The sequence below is a fragment of the Myxine glutinosa genome, chromosome 7, assembly GCF_964187855.1.
Source record: "Myxine glutinosa chromosome 7, kmMyxGlut1.1, whole genome shotgun sequence".
In the NCBI taxonomy this organism is placed as follows: Eukaryota; Metazoa; Chordata; class Myxini; order Myxiniformes; family Myxinidae; genus Myxine; species Myxine glutinosa.
Genome location: NC_136267.1, coordinates 179,772,047 through 179,795,327, shown reverse-complemented (window position 1 = coordinate 179,795,327; position 23,281 = coordinate 179,772,047). Strand labels below are relative to the sequence as shown.

The following is a 23,281-nucleotide window of genomic DNA, read 5'->3' as shown; positions in this document are numbered from 1 at the left end:
CCAGAGGGTCACCTTTCCCCTTGTATAGAGGGACGAGGGTACTCAGTTCCCAAGCCACTGGAATGCGGCCTTCTTTCACCACCAGATTACAGATCTCTGTTATTCTCTTCACACTCCAACTTCCTGCTGCCTTCAACATATCTCCCACAACTCCCGTTGGCCCTCCCGCTTTTCTACTCTTCATTGCTTTTATCGCTTCCTCAACTTCCTTCTCAGTTATCTTCTTGCCGGTCCGAAAACTGGGTTACTCTCTATGTTGCCATCCCATTCATTCTCTGTATTCAACAGCATTTCCATATATCTTTTCCATCTTCCTTTAATTCCATCTGGGTCCACAACGATTTGTCCCACTTCATCCTTCAAGCAACTCACCCCCATCACATCACACCTCTCTTTCGCTATCTGCTTTGCAATCCTGAATACCGCTCTCTGACCCTCTTCCGAATCCAAGCGTTCTCCGAACATTTTCCTACATGCCTCCTGCGCCTTTGCTACCTCTTTCTTTGCAGCCTTCTTGGCTGCCTTATAACTTTCATGCTCTGCTTTTTCTGCTCCCGTACCCTTCGCCTTCTGCCACTCCTTGAACTTCTTCCTCTTCTCGTCAATCCTCTTTCCAACTTCGTCATCCCACCACCATGTTTCAGAGTGCCTCTGTGGTCCTTTTGTCCATTCACATACCTCACCAACGGCTCCCAACATACTATCTTTCATTGACATGCAACCACTTTCAAGCTCAACCACATCATCCTCTACCCTACTCAGCCTGTCTTTTAATGCCTCCCTTACTGTCACCTCTTTCAACCTCCACACCTTCATTCTCGGTTGGTACTTCACCCGCCGAGCTCTCCTCGCACCTTTTACCCTTATGTCGCAGACAACCAAGTGGTGCTGTGAAACAGCCTCCTCCCCCGGGATCACCTTTGTGTCCCGGAGGTGCCCCCTATCTCGCCTACGCACCATCAGGTTGTCAACGGTTGTCGTCGACCCACCTGACGTGTATGTAACAAGCTTATTATCCTCTTTCTGGAACTGAGTATTACAAATCAACAAAAAAACTGTTCCATCAGCAAACTCCAAAATCCTTTCACCTTCTCCATTTCTCACACCATATCCGTAACCCCCATGACCTCCCTCAAAACCGTCCATACTCCTTCCCACATGTCCATTTAGGTCTCCTCCTACCACAACAACTTCGTCATCTTTCACGTTTTCCATCAGCTTCTCTATCGCACACCAGAACTTGTCCTTTTCTTCATCGCTCCGACCAACGTGTGGAGCATAAACTTATTTAAATCGAAAGTTATAATTTGAACACGAATTGGAACATGGATAAAGAAGACCAATTTCTCGTTTCACTGTACTTTGTCTCTGAAATCCGTCCCGATCACACATGCGCAGTGATGAGTGCGACAAAAAAATTCTTCTGTCTGTCTACCCGGCAGTCAAACAAAATTAAAAATAATTTCAAACTGGAAAATCACTGTTTTAAGGACCTTATAAATATAAAGGAAACAAAGCACAGGCACGAAGAACTAATATAACCTGTTAGTTAGGGTGATGTAATAGACGCTGGGTAAAACGGCGGTAAAACCCAGAATTAATTTATAAACAGTCGGACCCGGCATTCCCTGTTCCCACATTCGCGGGTTCCACGTCTTCGCTGTTGATAAATTGTGACCTGCTTCTGCATTCGCGTTTTATTCCTTTTCACGGGCGCAAAAAATATTTTAGCCGTGCCATAAGCGAGCTGCGTGGCATATCCAACCATTCATGCTATAAATAGCTTCATTACATGCCCCACTATTCACACTGTAAACATAACTTCATGGCATGTCCTACTATTCACACTGGAAACATAACTTTGTGGCATGTCCTACTATTCACACTGTAAACATAACTTTGTGGCATGTCCTACTATTCACACTGTAAACATAACTTTGTGGCATGTCCTACTATTCACAGTGTAAACATAACTTTGTGGCATGTCCTACTATTCACACCAAACATACCTTTGTGGCATGTCCTACTATTCACACTGTAAACATAACTTTGTGGCATGTCCTACTATTCACACTGTAAACATAACTTTGTGGCATGTCCTGCTATTCACACTGTAAACATAACTTTGTGGCATGTCCTACTATTCACACTGTAAACATAACTTTGTGGCATGTCCTGCTATTCACACTGTAAACATAACTTTGTGGCATGTCCTACTATTCACACTGTAAACATAACTTTGTGGCATGTCCTACTATTCACACTGTAAACATAGCTTTGTGGCATGTCCTACTATTCACACTGTAAACATAACTTTGTGGCATGTCCTACTATTCACACTGTAAACATAACTTTGTGGCATGTCCTACTATTCACACTGTAAACATAACTTTGTGGCATGTCCTACTATTCACACTGTAAACATAACTTTGTGGCATGTCCTACTATTCACACTGTAAACATAACTTTGTGGCATGTCCTACTATTCACACTGTAAACACAACTTTGTAGCATGTCCTACTATTCACACTGTAAACATAACTTTGTGGCATGTCCTACTATTCACACTGTAAACATAACTTTGTGGCATGCCCTACTATTCACACTGTAAACATAACGTTGTGGCATGTCCCACCAGCTGCGTAACACATCATCCCCCCTTCCCCTCCCCCCCACCCCCCGTGAGTTACGGTGCAGAATGAAAACACCCTACCACATCTATTAGTTCTACTAGTCGAAATGCTAGTCAAATATGACGGGTTGGAACAGTTTATTTGACCTTGCAGCCTCGTGGGTGTGCCAAAGTCTGTAGCCTCGGCCTAGTGTTAGGTGTGCTTTTACCTTCTTTCTTCAATTAGTCATCCTACGGACGTAAATTAACACTCGTTTTACTCTGTGCGCGTTTAACATCAAGAGTAATGAATTTCACCTCCCTACACCTTGTATCCATTGTTATTTTTAAAAAAAAGAAAAAAAAAAGGCTTCTGGACACCGCCCTTGAGGCTCGGTTTGCAAGCCACCCTCTACAATTCCAATACAAGAGACATAATTGTAGATAAGCCCACAAGGGCAAGTGCAGTTTTGGACCATCTTTTAAGCAATCATCCTAATATGGTGGAGGTCGAGGTGTGAGAGAATTTATGGACAAGTGACCATAACAAAGCGTGTGCAAGGATTTTATTCGGAGCGAGAGTTTGGGATAGTAGAGTAAGGCTATTGAATTTCTGGAAGGCAAACTTTGAGGTTACGAGAAAATAGCTGGGTGCATCAGAAAAATGGGCAACCTTCAAGTAGCACATGTGTAGAGATGGTTCAGCATAGAGCTAAATTAGACAAGAGCTGGTGGAATGAGCGCTTCCACCTTCCATAAGTCTGCTATTCTCAAGTATGTGAACACATGACGAAAGTTCAGTATTACATCGGTGAAAAGACTGCGGTATGACAGGATCACCTTCTTCCTCGAATCCAATGATGATGATGATGATGATGAAACAAACACATAGACCGACATTTATCGAATTATAAATTGGATTATCGAATGATGACACATTTATGGTGGATTGTGGCGGGGTTTTGCGTGAGAGTTCAACGCTGCATGAGAATGTGGGTGTGTGGAGGCGAGTGTGGGGGTAGCGAATACAAACACCCCAGATTTTTTTTAGAGGAGCACAGCACACTAGAGTATAGCAAATTCACAAAATTGTGGGATAGTGTTTAATTAATACAGCATACGGTAGCGTAATAGTGTTTCGTGCGGCATGGTCCAGCATAAAGCAACACAACAGGTGAAGCAGAAGAGTTCTGCATTTTGCAGCAGAAGCAGAAGCACAGCATTGCACAACACGATGTACAGTAAATTTCTGCTGTGTGGTGTAACATGCTTCAAAAATGTTGATTGTTTTTCTTGTATATAGTTACATGACAGCATAGCGCGGAGGCAACACACAGCACACTTGCGTCAAAGCTGTCTGGTCTGCGTTTAATTGTCTACATCACTATGACTCCCAAAATCCAGGATCACTGCTCACATCAACTCATCCGATCATCTCCTTTTTTTCCCACCTGTGTGGCCAACTTCCACATTCGATTAAATCTCAATATTCCCTGGTGTTGGTGTTGCCTGGTGTTGGGCTAGCGGCTAGGGTGCCGGCTTAGGATTCCAAGGATCCTGGGTTCGAATCCCGGTCGATCGCTGAATTAACGCCAGGGGGGTTGACTCAGCCTGTCATCCTTCCGAGGTCGGCTAATTGAGTACCAGTTCACTGGTAATTCCCTGTTTGTCGTTAAAGGCGGCAAAAAGGGTTGGCGTCAGGAAGGGCATCCGGCCGTAAAACATTGCTTCAAAAAGGGGACCGAAAAACAACAACAACCACGGTTCCCGAAAAAGGCCAACCCCCGCTTTGCGGGGAAAAATGGCCTCTAAAGGTGGTTATTATTTTTTTTATTCCCTGCAAGTCTTCAGGAGACCACCATCATCATCGCAATCCAAAACCATGATCTTTTCTGCCCTCATTAACTCCCTTTCTCCCCATATTCCTGTTTTTCCTTCCTGAGAGTTTCCATCTGTATCCATCTTGTCCACCCCCTTCCCTACCCCTCACTCTTACCCGCAACTATTGTTAGTCCGTATCCATATATTTTGTTCCTCGGCCTTGCTGTTCGCGTTTCCCTCATCTCCTTTCATTGTTCCTTTTGATCTGTTGCATTATGGTCCGTTCTGTGTTCTAGTTCTTCCATGAGCCTTTAGCTTTCGGAAATCTACTTGAGGCACATGTTTATTATGTGCTTTCAAATGGCAATCTACATTTCAGAGACATATATGAAGAACTCAGATTAATTATGAAAGAGCAGTTGAAGGAGTGTCTGGAAGTGGTTTTACCATTTGCAGAATAATGTTCGGCGATTTACATATTTTGAAAACACACCTCTCTTCTCATCAAGTGTATATCTCTTTGAAAGGTAGACTAGATTTTTAAAAGCAGAATAATATTTCTTGTGGGCAGTTATACAAGGAACTTTGATGGAGAAGTAGTCAATTTGGGCCATCAATGCTGTGCCAACACCACAATAATTAAATCTAAGTTTATCAATTTATATTCACTGGGGGGACTGTTGAGGGTCCAGCTGGAGTGCAGATGAGAAAACTGGGGCAGCAGCGACATCACCATGCTGTTTTATATAAATATATATATATATTTAAACTCTCCCATACATTTTTGTAGGGATAGTTGGGGGTGGATACTGGTGTACAGTGTGGAATGAACAAGCACTCACAGCACATTCACCTTTTGACAAGATCATCTTACAGACAACACAATCATAACACAAGTATCCAATTACCAATCCATTATCAATCCATCCACAGTCTATCCCAAGGCTTCTATTTAATTATGTAATTCAAATTTAAACCTGTCTATTGTTTCTACTACCACTACCTTTCTCGGGAAACTATTCCATGCGAAGGACCCCTGCCTTAACACCATTCCAACTCTCTTCTTCTCTGTAAGGCAGTTGCAGCGTAGAAGAAAAGACGTGTAGTGCGTCAATCGATGTAGTGTGGAAGAAAGGACGTCTGCGACATTTGGGTTCTGAGTTCATTCCATTTGACGGTGGTGGTTCATTCAACTACCACCGTCCAACCTACTCATCCTTCTTCCAGAAAACCCAATGCTTGGAATCCCCAAATAAACCGGAGCTCTCCCCACTAGGCTGGTGCTCCTGCCTCACACCTAGCTCGGCTTCACGCTGTATAAACCAAAGCTTTCAGAATCATTGGAATCTCCAGCGATGAAGCTAACTCCGACGGCCTTTCACTCGCTCACCGCAGGCAGGTTGGTGGTCTTTCTGTCTTCTACCGACTCCTATCCGGCCTTGCTCCCCCAGCTCTCTCTGTCCCCCAAATATTCCTACAGGTCACACAAGATCTGCCAGCAACCCTCTTCTAGTAAAATTGCCAAAATCAAGACTCTCTGCTCACCTTCACTCTTTCATTCCTCTTTACTTCCGCCTCTGGAACAAACTCCCCCACTCCCTTCAATCCCACTCCTCCCTCCAGGTCCTTTAAACAGTTCTTCGCCACCATCTCTTATCTTCCCCCATCCAAAACCTTCATCTTTTCTACCCCCGTTAATTCACCCCAGATCCACTTTTTTGAAATACCGACTTCTTTCCTGGAAATCCTATCAGTGTCAATGTGTTTTATACTCCCCCCCCCCCCCCCCTCTCCCTCCGCCTTCCCATGCCTCCTCCCCCCAAGCCCTCTCCCTCCCACAGATCTTCCGATGTCCCTGTTCTCTGCTGTTGTACTTGTGTGCTTCCCTCTCTCTTCCCACCTTGTCTCCTGCTCCCTTTATTATATGTTTTGTGTGTCCGGTTTTTTGTTTTTTGTGATTAATGTTATCTCTTACACGAGCCTCCATCTTGTATCCAATTTTTTTTTTTTTAAAGCTCAACAATATTTATATGCTATAAAGTCCAAGGAAAAATTATGCCACTCACCACTCTCCCTCCTTGTGCATTAATCGAATGGAAGGTACAAACAAAATACATAATGTTGTAGAATAAGACGTGTGACTGCCAATGTAAAAATTAATGTCACAGGAAAGAGAAATGGTCAACAAGTAAAATGTTGCTTGTTGTACATGCTGCCCAGAGTGAGTCAAATATGATGGTGAGGGTATTGTTGTAGTAGATGTCAACCTGTTGGTCAGTACGATGGTCAGCTCTGCTGCTGCATCAAGAAAAGCTGGCTTCAAGCGATCTATGGAGACTACAGTGCATTCAGAAAGTATTCAGACCCCTTCACTTTTTTCACATTTTGTTATGTTGCAGCCTTGTGCTGAAATCGTTTAAATTCATTTTTCCCTCATCAATCTCCACTCAATACCCCATAATGACAAAGAGAAAACAGGATTTTAGAAAGTTTTGCAAATTTATTAAAAATAAAAACTGAAATATCACATTGACATAAGTATTCAGACCCTTTGCTATGACACTTGAAATTTAGCTCAGGTGCCTCCCATTTCTCTTGATCATCTTTGAGATGTTTCTACACCTTGATTGGAGTCCACCTGTGGTAAATTCAATTGATTGGACATGATTTGGGAAGGCACACACCTGTCTATATGAGGTCTCACAGCTGGCAATGCATATCAGAGCAAAAACCAAGCCATGAGGTCGAAGGAAATGTCTGCAGAGCTCAGAGACAGGATTGTGTCGAGGCACAGATCTGGGGAAGCCCACAAAATAATCTCTGCTGCATTGAAGGTTCCAAGAGCACAGTGGCCTCCATAATTCTTAAATGGAAGAAGTTTGGAACAACCAGGACTCTTCCTAGAGCTGGCCGCCCGGCCAAACTGAGCAATCGGGGGAGAAGGGCCTTGGTAAGAGAGGTGGTGTCAATGTGATATTTCAGTTTTTTCTTTTTAATAAATTTGCAAAACTTTCTAAAATCCTGTTTTCTCTTTGCCATTATGGGGTATTGAGTGTAGATTGATGAGGGAAAAAATGAATTTAAACGATTTCAGCAAAAGGTTGCAACATAACAAAATGTGAAAAAAGTGAAGGGGTCTGAATACTTTCTGAATGCACTGTATATCACGACCACTGCTAATATCGAGGATGAAGGTTCTGTTGGAGCGTTGTATAACTTGGTAAGGTCCGTCATACCGTTGCTGCAAAGGTTTCCGGACAGTCATGCCGTACAAATATGTGGGTGCTTGGAGAAAATTCCTTGGGGATAACAACCGGGCGTGACGAAGGCATACATGTTGGTGTTTCCCGGAAGCCCTGCATGGCCATTCATAGTTGGTTGGCATAAATTCTGGCACCGGGCACTAAGAATAATTCTCTCGGGAGACAAAGTGGTGCACCATGCACTAGCTCTGCAGTGGACCATCCAAGATCGTCTTTTAGAGCAGCTCACATACCAAGCAGGACCATAGGTATGACGTCTATCCAGCATGTGGAGTTGTCATGCGCTCGTCTCCAGTTCACTGCTAATAATCTTTTTTTTTTCATCGTAAACATTTATGCTCCGAATGAGAATGTGGAAAAGTGTAATTTCTTTCTCAAACCAGACGCATCAATGACTTTTTTTTAATGATTCAGCCACAGTCGGATCAGTAGAACAGTCTAGAACAGTAGTCAGCCACAGTCTAGAACGGAACTAAGTAGAGCGCAAAGTGAGTGCCGGAAGTGTTTTCGGGGGAATATTTTTGAAAATTTTGAAATTTTTGGAAATTTATTTGAATTTTTGGGGGATTTTCTTTTCATCGCTCTGAGGTGCATAATCCTTTGTCGTAATGTGAAATGTAATATTAAATGATCCCTGACCCCATTCCTTAGTGGGTGTAGGGAAGTGTTCTAGGCCCACACAAAAAATGCCAAAAAAAAAAATTTATTTCTTCAAAATGCTAAGAAGATGAGAACAACGCCGGGCAACGCCGTGTACTGCTGCTTGCTAGTGCTTGATAAGATGTTGAAATCTGATATGGTACCTTCGATTTTCTCTGACCATCTGGTTGTGACACTCTCTTTCAAACTTTGCTCTGCAGCAACATTTTCGTCCATATTGGAAGTTAAATGTCAATCTGAGAGAGAATGCTTTTTCATGAGGCCTTCAAAGTATTTTGGAATGGCCTGAAAGAAAGAAAGATAAAATTCAATAATCCTAGATGAAGGTTAGATTCAATAACCTATATGGTGGGATTCAATAAATTCAATAACCCTCGGGTCAAAAGTATGGTGCAAAAGTACTGATTGCGGTCTTTTGCCAGAGTTGAATCATTCTTCATCTTGACGTGCCAAAATAGAGAGACATAGCCTAGAAAATAAATAGGGAGGTTACAATCAAATGTGGCAAGTAATTCTAACTTACAAAAAAGATATTTGCTACTGGAAAAAAGTCTTTTTCTTCAAGATCTAGTTGATTATCAAGAGAAAGGTTTAATTGTCTGACTACGGATGGGCCATGATTGTATATCAATATTATAAAACAGGAGTGTCCGTCTGTCGGTCTGTCAGTCCGTCCCCGAACTACTCCTTCAGATTTGGGGCTAGTCCCGCCAAACCTTCTGTGGAACGTTTTGGGGTCCCAGCCGATGTTTTAAGGTAGGTAGGAGGTTTCATAAGTTCCTCAATAAAATTATGATTTTGAAATACCATCGTTACGGAGCTGCTTCCAATCCAGAAGTGAACAAGATGATGACAATTTGCTGATTTGATAATATCTCAATACAGTCGGGTTTTAACATTATATATTGATATATCAATACTGTAGTATTCATTTGTGATTGGAATGATGAATTATGCTGTTTGGAATGAAAATATAGAGATATTTATTAGCAGAATGAGGAAATGACGTAAGGGTTTCCATCCGTGACATTCGCGGATTCCCCATTTGCAGTTTCGCCATTGACTGGATATAGAACCATTCAGACCGGGTACGTTTTTTGTCCAAGTCCTTCAGGAACCTGCTGTCAATGCCTGCCATTCGACTGAAGGTGGCAGACGAATGTGGAATGTATTGGTTCATGGTTTAGCATTTGCTGTTTCCGCATTGTACGTTTGCTTTTGGCTTCCCACCCGTGCGTAGCGCGTGTACCTCGCTTATATGTATGTATACATAAATATGTAAATGGTCAATGTTATGCATATACATATGATAACAACACACAGATAGTCTTCGACTTGCATAACGGTTCCGTTACTGGGAGCCGTACTTTAGTTGATTTTTGCGCAAGTCGAATTTTATTGAGTAAAATTTGAAAAAAATGAAAAGGATTAGATAATTAATTGACCATTTGCATGTGCAGTACTAACCTTCTAGGGAAGAAAGGAAGGCCGAAAGACAGAGGAGGGAAGCCGAAGGACTAAATTGATACTGTAGAACCTCTGGAGGAAAAGGGCATAGAAAGACAGTGTGAGAGCCAGGCCACATTTGATTAGAATATTGAGCACAGAAGCTTCAGTGATATTAGAGGAATCGACTGTCAGCCCTTATACAGAAAACCCAATACTGCACTTACATTTTTCAAGCTCAGCCTACGATCCCTGGTGCCCATTTGAAATGGAGCGATAAGTAACTTTTGTTGACATTTTGTGCACAAATGTAGTTTTTGGTGCATCGCATCCTTTTGTGAGCATCTTTCAGATGGATGTGGACCAGATGATGGATTTCAGTTGATGGTGGACCATGTGAAGGTGCGAGGAGAGCTCGGCGGGTGAAGTACCAACCGAGAATGAAGATGTGGAGGTTGAAAGAGGTGACAGTGAGGGAGGCATTAAAAGAGAGGCTGAATATGATAGAGGATGATGTGGTTGAGCTTGAAAGTGGTTGGGTGTCAATGAAAGATGGTCTGTTGGGAGCCGTTGGTGAGGTATGTGGATGGACAAAAGGACCACCGAGGTACTCGGAAACATGGTGGTGGGATGATGAAGTTGGAAAGAAGATTGACGAGAAGAGGAAGAAGTTCAAGGAGTGGCAGAAGGTGAAGGGTACAGGGGCAGAAAAGGCAGAGCATGAAAGTTATAAGGCAGCCAAGAAGGCTGCAAAGAAAGAGGTAGCAAAGGCGCAGGAGGCATGTAGGAAAAAGTTCGGAGAACGCTTGGATTTGGGAGAGGGTCAGAGAGCGGAATTCAGGATTGCAAAGCAGATAGCGAAAGAGAGGTGTGATGTGATGGGGGTGAGTTGCTTGAAGGATGAAGTGGGACAAATCGTCGTGGACCCAGATGGAATTAAAGGAAGATGGAAGAGATATATGGAAATACTGTTGAATGCAGAGAAAGAATGGGATGGCAACATAGAGAGTAACCCAGTTTTAGGACCGGCAGAGAAGATAACCGAGAAGGAAGTTGAGGAAGCGATAAAAGCAATCAAGAGTAGAAAAGCGGGAGGGCCAACGGGAGTTGTGGGAGATATGTTGAAGGCAGCAGGAAGTTGGGGTGTGAAGAGAATGACAGAGATCTGCAATCTGGTGGTGAAAGAAGGCTGCATTCCAGTGGATTTGGAACCGAGTACCCTCGTCCCTCTACACAAGGGGAAAGGTGACCCTCTGGACTGTGGCTCGTATCGAGCGATAAAGTTATTGGAGCATGGAATGAAGGTATTGGAAAGGGTTTTGGAGAGGAGGATAAGGAAGAAAGTGAAGATTGACGAAATGCAGTTTGGATTTATGCCAGGAAGAGGATCGACAGACACGCTTTTTATTGTGAGGCAGTTGCAGGAGAAGTATATGGAGAAGAGGAAGAAGTTGTTTCTTGGGTTTGTTGATCTGGAGAAAGCATTCGATAGGGTTCCACGTGACGTAGTGACATGGGCATTGAGGAAGTTAGGAGTGGAGGAATGGTTGATCAGAGTAGTGATGGCAATGTACAAAAGAGCACGCACAGCTGTAAGGACGAAGGATGGGAACAGTGGTGATTTTGAGGTGAAGGTGGGAGTGCATCAGGGGTCGGTACTAAGTCCACTACTATTTGTAGCTGTCATGGAGGTGCTGGCTCAGAACGTAAAGGAGGGTTTACCGTGGGAGTTGTTGTATGCAGATGATCTGGTGTTGACTGCAGAAAGTATGGATGGACTGAAGGAGAAGATGAACAAGTGGAAGGAATGTATGTAGACAAAAGGTCTGAAGGTGAATATCGGAAAAACGAAGGTGATGGCAAGTGGCAAAGCATGTGGTGAGGTGGAAAGAACTGGGAAGTGGCCGTGTGCTGTGTGCAGGAAGGGTGTCGGAGTGAATTCCATTCAATGTCCAATGTGCGCTGAGTGGGTTCATCAAAAATGTAGTGGTTTGAGAGGGTCATTAACCAGTGTGGCAGCTACATTCAAGTGTAAGGTGTGCACAGAGGGAGCTGCAGATGGAGGAAATATTGAGTTAGATCTTGGAGACGGCGTGAAGCTGGAAGGTGTGAAAACATTTTGTTACCTAGGAGACATGCTGAATGGAGAAGGTGGATCAGACTCGGCAACGGTTGCTCGAGTGAGATGTGCATGGAAGAAGTTTCTGGAACTGAGTGGCGTGCTGACGAGGAGGGGAGTGTCGTTGAAGCTGAAGGGAAAGGTGTGTGCTGCATGTGTGAGAAGTGTTATGATTTATGGGAGCGAGACATGGGTAATGAACGTAGAGCAGCAACGAAGGCTGGAAAGGGTGGAAATGTGAATGGTTCGGTGGATGTGTGGAGTATTGTTGAGAGAGAGGAAGACAAATGATGAATTGCGAAAGATGATGGGAATATAGCCTGTGATGGATGCTGTGAAGAGAAACAGGTTGAGATGGTTTGGTCATGTGTTGAGGAAGGATGAAAGTGACTGGTTGAGAAGGTGATGGAAATGAATGTAGAAGGAAGTAGAGGACGGGGAAGACCGAGAAAGACTTGGCTGAAGATGGTCGAAGAAGAAATGCGGGCAAGGGGGTTAACAAGGGGAGATGCAGAAAATAGGGCAAAATGGAGAACATTGGCATCGGGACCGCAAGGCTAACCCCCGCTCTTGCAGGGAAAATGGCCTTAAAATGCCTGTTGTTGTTGTTGTGGTGGACCATGTGAACCCTGCGGAAGCCTGTGGTGGACAAAGCATGGAAAGAGCAGAGAGTCCAAGACCAGAAAAGAGACTGTAGAAGACAAGAAGGCACATACCTGTCTGCAATGATGGTGATTGACCTATGGACTCAGCTTCAGCGCAGGAAAATTCCATTGATCTTGAAGGCCTTGGGTTTCCATGGCGTCAAGCTGAGCAAGATGTGAGGCGGGGGAGCCAGTCCCACTCTCTCCCCCTTTTTCTCTCGCTCTCTCTCTCTCTCTCTCTCGCCCACTCTCACTCTCCCATTCTCACTCACTTAGTCTTTTAAGTTGTATTGAAATATTATTTTAAAATATTGTTGTTGTTGATTTATCATCGACCTGACAAAGGAATTCTTTAGGACTCAATACTTTTAGTAAGGGCATTTTATGAGATATTTCACAAATCTGTTAACTAAATTGTTACCAAAAAATTTCTTCACCAATATGTTTGTAAAGGTGTGTAATAACATGTGTTAAAATGTTGAAGTTCAACTCCCGTGGGAAACCCAGAAAAAAAGCTGTTGAATTCGGGTACCGAAAAATTATTTTCGAGAATTTTTTTTTTTTTTAATCGGCCCTTAAGTAACTTATGAGGGGTCAAATAAGGGTTTTTCATGATTCTGAGTTGATTGTTAACATTTATATTTTCACTTTTACATTTACACACAAAGTAGCTTTTATTTCACATACATATATAATACTCAAGAGTTATTTCTCATTCACAATGTCAGAAGTTTCAACAGTCATTGTCTATGTCTTCTTCAGACTCAACAACATCATAACTCCAGTTTCTGCATGTAATGCCATTACAGACTCCACAGGCCGAGATGCACGTGACCCCATTCTTCTTGCAGCTGCATCGCCGGTTGCTGCAATCTCCATGACAATTACAGCTCGTGAACTGCAATAGCTCCTCAGGAGCCGTGGGGTCCAGTGTTGGAACTGGCTCATACCCATGCACACCTATTGTCCATCCATAGTCACTGGGGTTCAGAGACATGCTCTGTAGAAGGATCCAGTCCCGGGTCTGCAGGTAGGCCAACCCAAATCTATGATCAAGTTGTATAGCAAGCCCCATTTGGTGTGGCAATACTCCAGACCGAGGTCGACAGGCCTTAATAAAATTCTGCCCCCAAACGGCAACTCTTTCGTCTGTCTTGACAATCGGTCTCAAGAACATCTGAAGGCTTGCAGGAACAAGTGTCAGCTGACTATCGATGTCAGTCATACTGTGTGTGGTGGGGTATGACTTTGGACCTAAATCAATCAGGGCAATATCATTGGATATGAACTTGAGTGCCGTCTTTATGATCTGAGTCTTCTCATCTCCATGGTCAAGATCAGCATGATGTCTCGCAGAATATTGTCGGTGCCATCTTTGAGACAGAGTACATCTGCCCTTCTTTCCTGTGTTGTGAAATACAAGGTGTCTTCGTATTTCTCTAGAAGTTTTATCTTTAGCCAATGCTTTGAATAAGAAAGGCTCTTCTCTGGTGACTGATCAAACTCCTGCAGCTTTTCATGGACTTGGTCCATGTTCATTACCCCATGCTCTAATTCTGAGTCTAACCATTCGCAGAATTCAATAAAAACTGCCTCTCGCTCCTCATCAATACTCCTCTGTCCTCTCTTCCTTTTTCCTTCCTCATCAGTCTTGGACAAACTGTCACCTCTCGCAAACATAAGTTTGCATCGCAAATGGTACAGTGTTTCTTCTGCTACCAAGTCGTTGATCCCTTCCAGGCGTCCAGTGACTTCAGTGCCCCAGTCATCCCCGTGACTCCGTGCTGTCTTCAGCAAGCTTGCCTTCAGTGTATCTGCAGTCAAATTATCTGGCACTCTGTATTTCTTTCTAGCTTGTGCTGGATTATTTTTGTAGAGCTGGGCTGGTTGGTTGCAAAGAATGCATACATCCTTATACAGGAGGTCAACTGACTGTGATCTTCTAGAACTGCAGCCAGTTGATGAACTGAACTCACAAGTAGTGCGTCTTCTCTTCAACTTTGATGACTCTTTCTCTGCCTTTGATGCTTGAGCTGACTTCTTGGTGGTTGCAACAAAGTTGTTGTACAGATCATTTTTACACTTCTGGTGGTACCTCAGTTTTCCTTCCTTTTGAGCCTCCTTCATACGTTCCACAACAGTAACATTTTCGACAGTTTCTGCTTGTTTCAATAAAGTTGAGTATCCCTTTGGAGTTGCCTGTATGAGCCTTTCAGCTGGTGTATCCGAGCGTGCACAGATGAAGCAATTGAGCACAGGTGGAGTAACGTCTTCATCCATATTGCTAGACTCCATGTCCTGCAAAGTAGAAAATGAGATATATTTAGAAATTATTTTTCCACAAAGGAGTGTCTGTGGTGAAATATAAATGTTAACAATCAACTCAGAATCATGAAAAACCCTTATTTGACCCCTCATAAGTTACTTAAGGGCCGATTAAAAAAAATAAAAATTCTCGAAAATAATTTTTCGGTACCCGAATTCTACAGCTTTTTTTCTGGGTTTCCCACGGGAGTTGACCTTCAACATTTTAACACATGTTATTACACACCTTTACAAACATATTGGTGAAGAAATTTTTTGGTAACAATTTAGTTAACAGATTTTCATATGTTTTCCTTACTATTTGTGCTCTTTCGGGATTGGAACCCATTTCAGGTGATGAAAGTACTTATGGTAATACCAGCTTTTGACTCCATATCTTCATGGTCTTTTGCTTTTGCATGGCACTTTGTTTCAATATCGCGATTAAGCGCTTGACCTGCGGTGTCATCAATTTGTTTTGCTAACATAGTCGAGGGTTTGGCCTTGTGCTCTATTGATGTGGAAAATAACTTGTTATTCTTCATTCCAGTGAAACTTTGAGACCAATGAATAGACCTTTTCTCATCAAGATAAATTTATGCATGAGCTTACATGGCCGATGCTTCGGGTAATGTGGTTTTGATTTATGCCTGTCGCATTCCTGGAATACATTTTAAAGGCTTATCATAACTTTGAAGAAGTACTTTACAACAGAAAGTGAAGGCAAATTGTCGATGCCTCCCATGTTACATTATTGCCACAGAAAGCTTTGCTGCGGTTTATATTCTTCCACACCATGGTTTCATGGATCCTCAGGTATGAGTTGTCATTTATGAATCTTTGGCCTGACCTTAAAACGTAGAACTAGAAAGCATCTCAAAATGCAAAGCCCGTCCGCATTCACTTTGTACTCAAACTGAACTTGTGTTATATCTGTGGTAAGTTTTTAGAATCATTGGAATCTCCCGCGATGAAGCTGATTGTGAGGGCATTTTACTCACTCACCTCAGGCAGGTTGGTGGTCTTTCTGTCTTCTACCGACTCCTCTCCAGCGTAGCCCCCCTAGCCCTGTCTGTGCTCTGTCCCCCAAATACTCCTACAGGTCGCACAAGATCTGCCTGCTACCCTCTTCTGGTGAAATTGCCAAAATCTTGGCTCTCTGCTCACCTTCACTCTTTCATTCCTCTTTTCTCCCGCCTCTGGAACAAACTCCCTCACTCTCTTCAATCCCACTCATCCCTCCAGGTCTTTCAAACAGCTGTTCACCACCATCTCTTATCTTCCCCCATCCAAAACCTTGATCTTTTCTACCCCCGTTAATTCACCCCAGATCCACTTTTTTGAAATACCGACTTCTGTCCTGGAAGTCCTTGCAGTGTCCATGTGGTTTTTTTTTTTCCCACCCCCCCCCCCCCTTCCCACGCCTCCTCCCCCCAAGCCCTCTACCTCCCACAGATCTCCCGATGCCCCTGCTCTCAAATGTTGTACTTGTGTCCTTTTCCCTCTCTCCCCATCTTGTCTCCCGCTCCCTTTATTTCATCATACTAGGACGTGCCCGTACGTGGGTGCCCGTTCCTTGCCAAAAATAAAAATAAAAATGTCTTCGCCCATGCATGCATGGGCGTGCCCATGGGCCCATGGGCGTGCCCGTAAGTGCGTGATGTGACCGTACAATGAATGTATCGTCCCGACGCCGCAGCTCGGATGGCGCTGCAGTTAATCGGGCCTGTATCGGCAGAGTTATTATAAACGTGTACTACAATCGATCGTACCTTACAGCGTCTGCTCGCCACGTTCAGCATCAGTACGTCGTCACTATGACTATCCGTAAGTCCGGAAGTGACGTCCTCATTTGACTGTCCGGAAGGTCGCATATCGCAGTTACGATGAATCGCAAATTAGTTTTAATTAGTTTTAAAACATAGTTTAACGCCAACATAGCGCCAACATAGTTTGCCAACGTGAAATAAATGAATACGCTCTCAAATGTGCCGTCCGAGGCAGAGTCTGTTCGCCACGTTCGGCACACGTGATAGCTCGCTGCTCTCTGATTGGTTGAATCGTTTTTTGGACATAGCTCGGTAACTACTTCTCCGATTAATATTAAACCTTGAAAAGGCACATCCTCAGGTCCCCAGCAATATACCTGGCAAGTTTCAAGTATATCGGACCCGTGGTTGTCGAGAAACAGCGGTCACAGACACACATACACACACACATACACACACACATACACACACACATACACACACACATACACACAGAGATTACTGGAATTATAGATAGATGTGTCAGTTTGTTGTCTTTTTTGTCATTAATGTTAGCTCTTACACGAGCCTCGATCTTGTATACAAAAAAAAAAGAAGTTTGGAGAAATTTCGGTCTGAAGAAAAGAGAATAAATGTTTGATTTCTTTTTTCCCACGCCCCCCCCCCCCCCCCACCTTCCCACGCCTCCTGCCCCCAAGCCCTCTCCCTCCCACACTTCTCCCTGCTCTCAAATGTTGTGTTTGTGTGCTTCCCCTTCTCTCCCCATCTTGTCTTCCGCTCCCTCTTTTTGTATATTTTGTTTGTCTGGTTGATTTGTTTGTGAAATAAATGTTAGCTCTTTCACGAGCCTCGATTCAGTATACAAAAAAAAAAAAAACTGTTCGTCGACGTCATTTATTAAAACTTCATCAAAAGGAACTTTTATTGGTTAAAATTTGATCTGAGCATGCACTACAAGGAATAATAGATGAGAAGGAGTGAGAGAAGAGATACAGGGATCTTCAGAGGCAAAGACGGGCAGCCGCCCTCAGGTTAGATTCTGTCTGACAAGTTTGAAATTCTGATAAAAAAAATAATTTTGTCCACAAAACCACATCCTAATCCTAAAACCACCTCCTCAACGGATTGATCACATGGTGATAATTTAGCTGCTAAATTATTCCCGAGTTTAATCCTCTCTGAAGTTCCATTCTATCTGCTCCTAATAATGTTTTGTATTTAAAAAATGAAAATGAAACTCGGACTCGGTGTTGGTGTTAAAGTTGAACGAGCGTAATAATCTTTCTCTGCATTTATCGAAAAATCCCAGAGCACTTTTAATCATTTTTCCTGCCGAGAGATGATTAAACAGTTCACAGGAGACCTTGGTGTAATCGGCTTTCCTTCCTCCGACCAACCACATTCCCCTAACTCATCTCCAGGGTGAACCTCCTCCCACCCCTCACCCCGCGGTCTCGTGCCTGAAAGTGCTATGGCCGAGTTAATAAGGGCAATTTATCGTTCGTATGACTCTGCGCCTTCTTATTTTGACCTATTGCGTTTTCGGGTTGTCCGTCTGTCTGTACGGGCTAAACCTCGTTTTACTCAGCAACCATATGTTTGATTGAGACGAAACTTTCAGGGTAGGCGTGACACCCATGCAGAATGTTTTTGTGATAGTGACGTCATAGGTCACGAGGTGTGGCAGCCATCTTGGATTAAAAGCAACTACAACTCCCTCCCACAGATCTCCCGATGTCCCTGCTCTCTGCTGTTGAACTTGTGTGCTTCCCTTTCTCTCCCCATCTTGTCTCCCGCTCCCTTCATCTTATGTTTTATGTGTCCTTTTTTTTTGTGTGATTAATGTTAGCTCTTACATGAGCCTCGATGTTGTATGCAAAAAAAAAAAAAAAAAAAAATTTCTCGGAAACCGCTGAATGGAAACATTTGAAACTTGGCACATTGTCAATACTCCCAATGTGGAACAAAAGCATGATAATGATGACATCATAGGTCAAGTGGTATACCAGCCAAAAATGTTTTAATCGAATTCCTGATCCTAAAAATCTGAAATTGCATGCACATGATCTATGACCCATTTGTATTGAAATATAAAATTTATGGCATCATAGGTCACATGGTTTGGCAGCCATATTGGATTTGCCGAAATATCCATATTGGAGCTTTACCGAAAACCTTTAAAAAAACGTCTTTTCCCAAACCACCAAATTGATTGACTCAAAACTTTATGTGTGTCATTGACTCGGCATGGTGATTAAAAGATGATCACGAAAACATCATTGGTGACATGGTGTGGCAGCCATGTTTGGATTGAAGGAAAATATTAAATAATTACATCTCTGAAACCGCTCACCCTATCGAAGCGAAATTTTACAAATATCTAACTCCATTGTTGCATATAGTTTAAAAATGATGTTGTAGGTCACGTGGTTTGGCAGCCATCTTGGATAGAAAAACGAACCTTATGCAATCAACACGAAACTTCACAAACGTTATACCCTACCCATACATATGCAGAGTGTACATTTTTTTAGGTCATATGTCATGTGGTATGACAGCCATATTAGCTTGAAAGCCGATATTTAAAAAAAATCACTTCTCTGAAACTGCTTCACCTATCGATGTGAAACCTGCCATGGCTGGTGAAAATGTGATACTTGAGAACAGCTGAAGGGATTTAAATTCAAACTTGTTTATTTTTAAGACAGTGGACGATGGCAGCTACCCATTGTGGGACTATGCGGAGGCATATTGGTGACAGTCGCATTGTTCTAGTTTTATTATGTTTTCCATATTTTCATAATAGTTTTGTTGAAAATTTTATGACAAAAGCTCAAATGGTAAAAACGTATGGCCTGGACACACACACACACACACACACACACACACACACACACACACACACACACACACACACACACACACGCACACACACACAATGACAAAATCCCATCTCCCAGGGGACGGGCTAATATAAATAACAAAATTTGGGGCCTTTTTAAAACAACGTAATACAGTACAGTATTTTAAAATATGTTTTTACAGCGTAGGCCGGAGGGCAATGCCGTCTGGGACAGCGTTTGTCTGTCCTACCGGTGTACTTTTGTATGTATGTATATATCTATGTCCCTTCCATCCGCATTTTAATGGTTTATTACCTTTAAAATCCGTTTTCTCTGCAACCGTTTGTCCGATTGACACAAATTTAGCGCCTCCTCTTGTAGAATTCTAAATTATAAAAATGCGGTCATAGGTCACGTGGTGTAGGTGCCATCTTGGAAAAAAACGAAAATATTTGCACCTCTATATCTCTGAAACTGCTCCATGAAAAAAATTGAAAGGTGGCTCATTGTAAAGTACTCCCTATGGGGATTAACACATGTGAATGATCATGTCATAGGTGCCTTCATTATGACATCATAAATCGACAAGTCAAACGCTTGATCCGATCAGTATGAAATTTATTGAGGGTGATCTAGGGATAAATTTGGTTGAGAAAAAAAATATTGATGACTTCACATTGTTCGGCAGCCATATTTTTTATGGTGTAGCCTAGAGGGCAATGCCGTCTGGAACAGTGTTTGTCTGTCCATCCGGTGTCTGTATGTATGTCCCTCACAAACGTCCACTAATCTGATGATCTGATCACATGATGGGGACAGTAGATCCTCCACTCAGAAGATCCTAGCCCGGCTACGCCGTTGTTAGACTATCGGTCTTGTTTATGAACGATTCACATTTTAGTGATTATTACTTGCCATGGCCATGGACATGGATGTTATTATCACAAATTAATCACATTCATAATTGCATGCTTTAATATTTTGGATGCTCCAACAATAAAACACATTAATGATTGTGTGAGTTTGGTGTTACAGAAAAGGACTTGATCACGTATCACATTTGCAGTCATCAATTTGCAAGGCACTGCATGCAATTTTCAAATCATGGCCAATTGCAGCCTTCCTCTTGTATTTGATTTTTTTTTTTTTTTTTTTACTTTAAAAATATATATTTGGCTTATTTATTAGTTTCTTCCATATTCTTTTTGTTTTTTCACACAATCATATAAGAAATTGCTTCCTCGTTATTTACTTTCTTAACAACTTTTTATAGGCTTTTGATTTTGCACTTTATCATATGATAATTATTTATTTAATAAATGTTTTTCTTCATGCATTATTTTTTTGATATTATGTTTTCTTTTAATTCGCTTTCTTCTTCTTTTTTTTTTGGATACAGAATCGAGGCTCGTGAAAGAGCTAACATTTATCACAGAATCAAATCAAACAGACAAACAAAATATATAAAAAGAGGGAGCGGAAGACAAGATGGGGAGAGAAGGGGAAGCCCACAAACACAACATTTGAGGGCAGGGACATCGGGAGATGTGTGGGAGGGAGAGGGCTTGGGGGATGGGAGAAGTATAAAACACAAGGACACCAAGGACTTCCAGGAAAGAAGTTGGTATTTCAAAAAAGTGGATTTGGGGTGAAATTAGCAGGAGTATAAATGATCAAGGTTTTGGATGGGGGAAGATAAGAGATTGTGGTGAACAGCTGTTTTAAAGACCTGGAGGGAGGAGTGGGATTACAGAGAGTGAGGGAGTTTCTTCCAGAGGCGGGAGAAAAGAGGAATGAAGGAGTGAAGGTGAGCAGAGAGTCTTGATTTTGGCAGTTTAACCATAAGAGGGTTGCAGGCAGATCTTGTGCGACCTGTAGGAATATTTGGGGGACAGAGCCCAGAGAGAGCTGGGGGGGGGGGCAAGGCCGGAGAGGAGTCGGTAGAAGACGGAAAGACCACCAACCTGCCTGCCGTGAGTGAGTGAAAGGCCCTTGGAGTTAACTTCATCGCGGGAGATTCCAATGATTCTGAACGCTTTGGTTTCAACAGTGTGAAGACGTGCTAGGTGTGAGGCAGGATCACCAGCCCAGAAGGGAGAGCAGTATTCCATTGAGCTGCAGATGAAAGCCTTGTATGTGGTGAGGAGCTCAGGTGTGCCAAGATTTTGTCCAGGTCTGCAGAGAGTGAGGAGGCTGCAGACTGCCGATCTGAGGGATGAGGAATGGAGCGACAGAGAGTAGAGTCATCAGCAAAGAGATAGAGAGGATTTTCAAGAGAGTCAGAGAGATCATTAATGAAGACCAGAAAAAGCACAGGGCCCAGCACACTGCCTTGGGGAACTCCAGCCTGAACAGGAAGAGGAGATGAGAGAAACCCATTCAGGGCCACACGTTGACTATGACTAGAGAGGAAGTCCGCCAGCCATGCGTGGAGATTTCCATGGATACCAAAGGAGGAGAGTTTGGTGAGCAGAGCGGGGTGCCAGACCGTATCGAAGGCACGTGATATGTCAAGGGAGACAGCTCTAATTTCCTGTTTGGCATTGAGGACCTCCATCCATTGTTGAGACAGCAGAAGCAGCATGTCCAGAGTAGAGTGACCAGGTCTGAAACCAAATTGATGATCAGAGATCAAGCCATTGGAGAAGGGGAAAGATTTCATATCCGAAGCAATGATGGATTCCATGACTTTGCTGATAATTGGGAGAAGGCTGATTGGTCTGTAGTTGCTAGGATCTGTTTTTGCACATTTTTTGTGCAAAGCGGTGATGTTGGCTGATTTTAATGATTGTTTTCATCCATTGATGGACAATAATGCCGATAGTCAATTCGGTGTTTGTTATTTCATCCATTTTCACAATTCCTGATTTCTTTTCTGCATTTACTCGTTCTTTGCTTTTAACATATCATTTTGTTCCTTTCAGTCTAGATTCTGTAGCAATCTTTTAAAATGATATTTGTAACCAATTTATTGTTTTGACCTTCCTTGTCCATCAAATGCAGATTTCCTGAAGCAACCACTTGAGCTGTATGTGCAGAGGTTACCAGTGCCTGTGCTGGTAGTGCGGATGGAGGAACGCTCGGGTCTGATCCGTGCTCGACTGCGTGGTGCGGCCGTTTCTCGAGGCCAGGTCATTACCTTCTTGGATGCACACTGTGAATGCACAACAGGCTGGCTCGAGCCATTGCTGGCTCGCATTCATCAGGACAGGTATCCGTGAGGGTTGTGTGAGAGGCATTGACTGGTGTGTATGATTTGTAATCGTACCAAATTGAGATGGAAATGACGAAGTACGTATTTATTATTGCGGGGAATGTTTAATTAATTCCAGAACAATTTACATTGTTGGCAGTGATCACTTCCTGCTAAAATAACATTTCATCATTAAAGCTTCATCACTCTGAAAATGTAATAGTTTAATGTTTCTTGGCTGGAGCAGCATCTTGCAAGAATCAGTCCAAAGTAACAAATGTTTATCAGCAATTATAGCCGGAACATAAACAAAGAAAAGAAAAAAACAGTCGAATTGTTTCGTGGAACAGTTGCAATAAAATGGTTTATACATATTGCATATTGAACTTCCGGTTCCAGGTCTGAGCACGTTGGATGTTTGCTCGGGCCACGCTGGAGATTTCCAGGCCATATCTGTCATGTATTTTTGTTATTGTTTTGTTTCTGTGTTGTTGGTTGTTTTCCTATATTCCATGTTCAACCTTACATTGTTTTTTTTGTTTGTTTGTTTTTATACAAAATCGAGCCTCGTGTAAGAGCTAACACATTGAACATGAAAACATGCACAG

At 42.8% G+C, this 23,281-nt stretch overlaps 1 protein-coding gene across 3 annotated transcripts in view; it reads left to right on the top strand.

Moving 5' to 3' along the window:
- LOC137431870 (polypeptide N-acetylgalactosaminyltransferase 1) overlaps window positions 1-23,281 on the top strand; it is a 594,418-nt gene that overhangs the window by 388,334 nt on the left and 182,803 nt on the right. For all 3 annotated transcript variants that reach the window (XM_068123662.2, XM_068123663.2, XM_068123664.2), the window contains exon 5: window positions 22,484-22,691. In XM_068123662.2, the coding sequence (XP_067979763.1) occupies window positions 22,484-22,691 (208 nt within the window). The remainder of the gene's footprint in view (window positions 1-22,483; window positions 22,692-23,281) is intronic.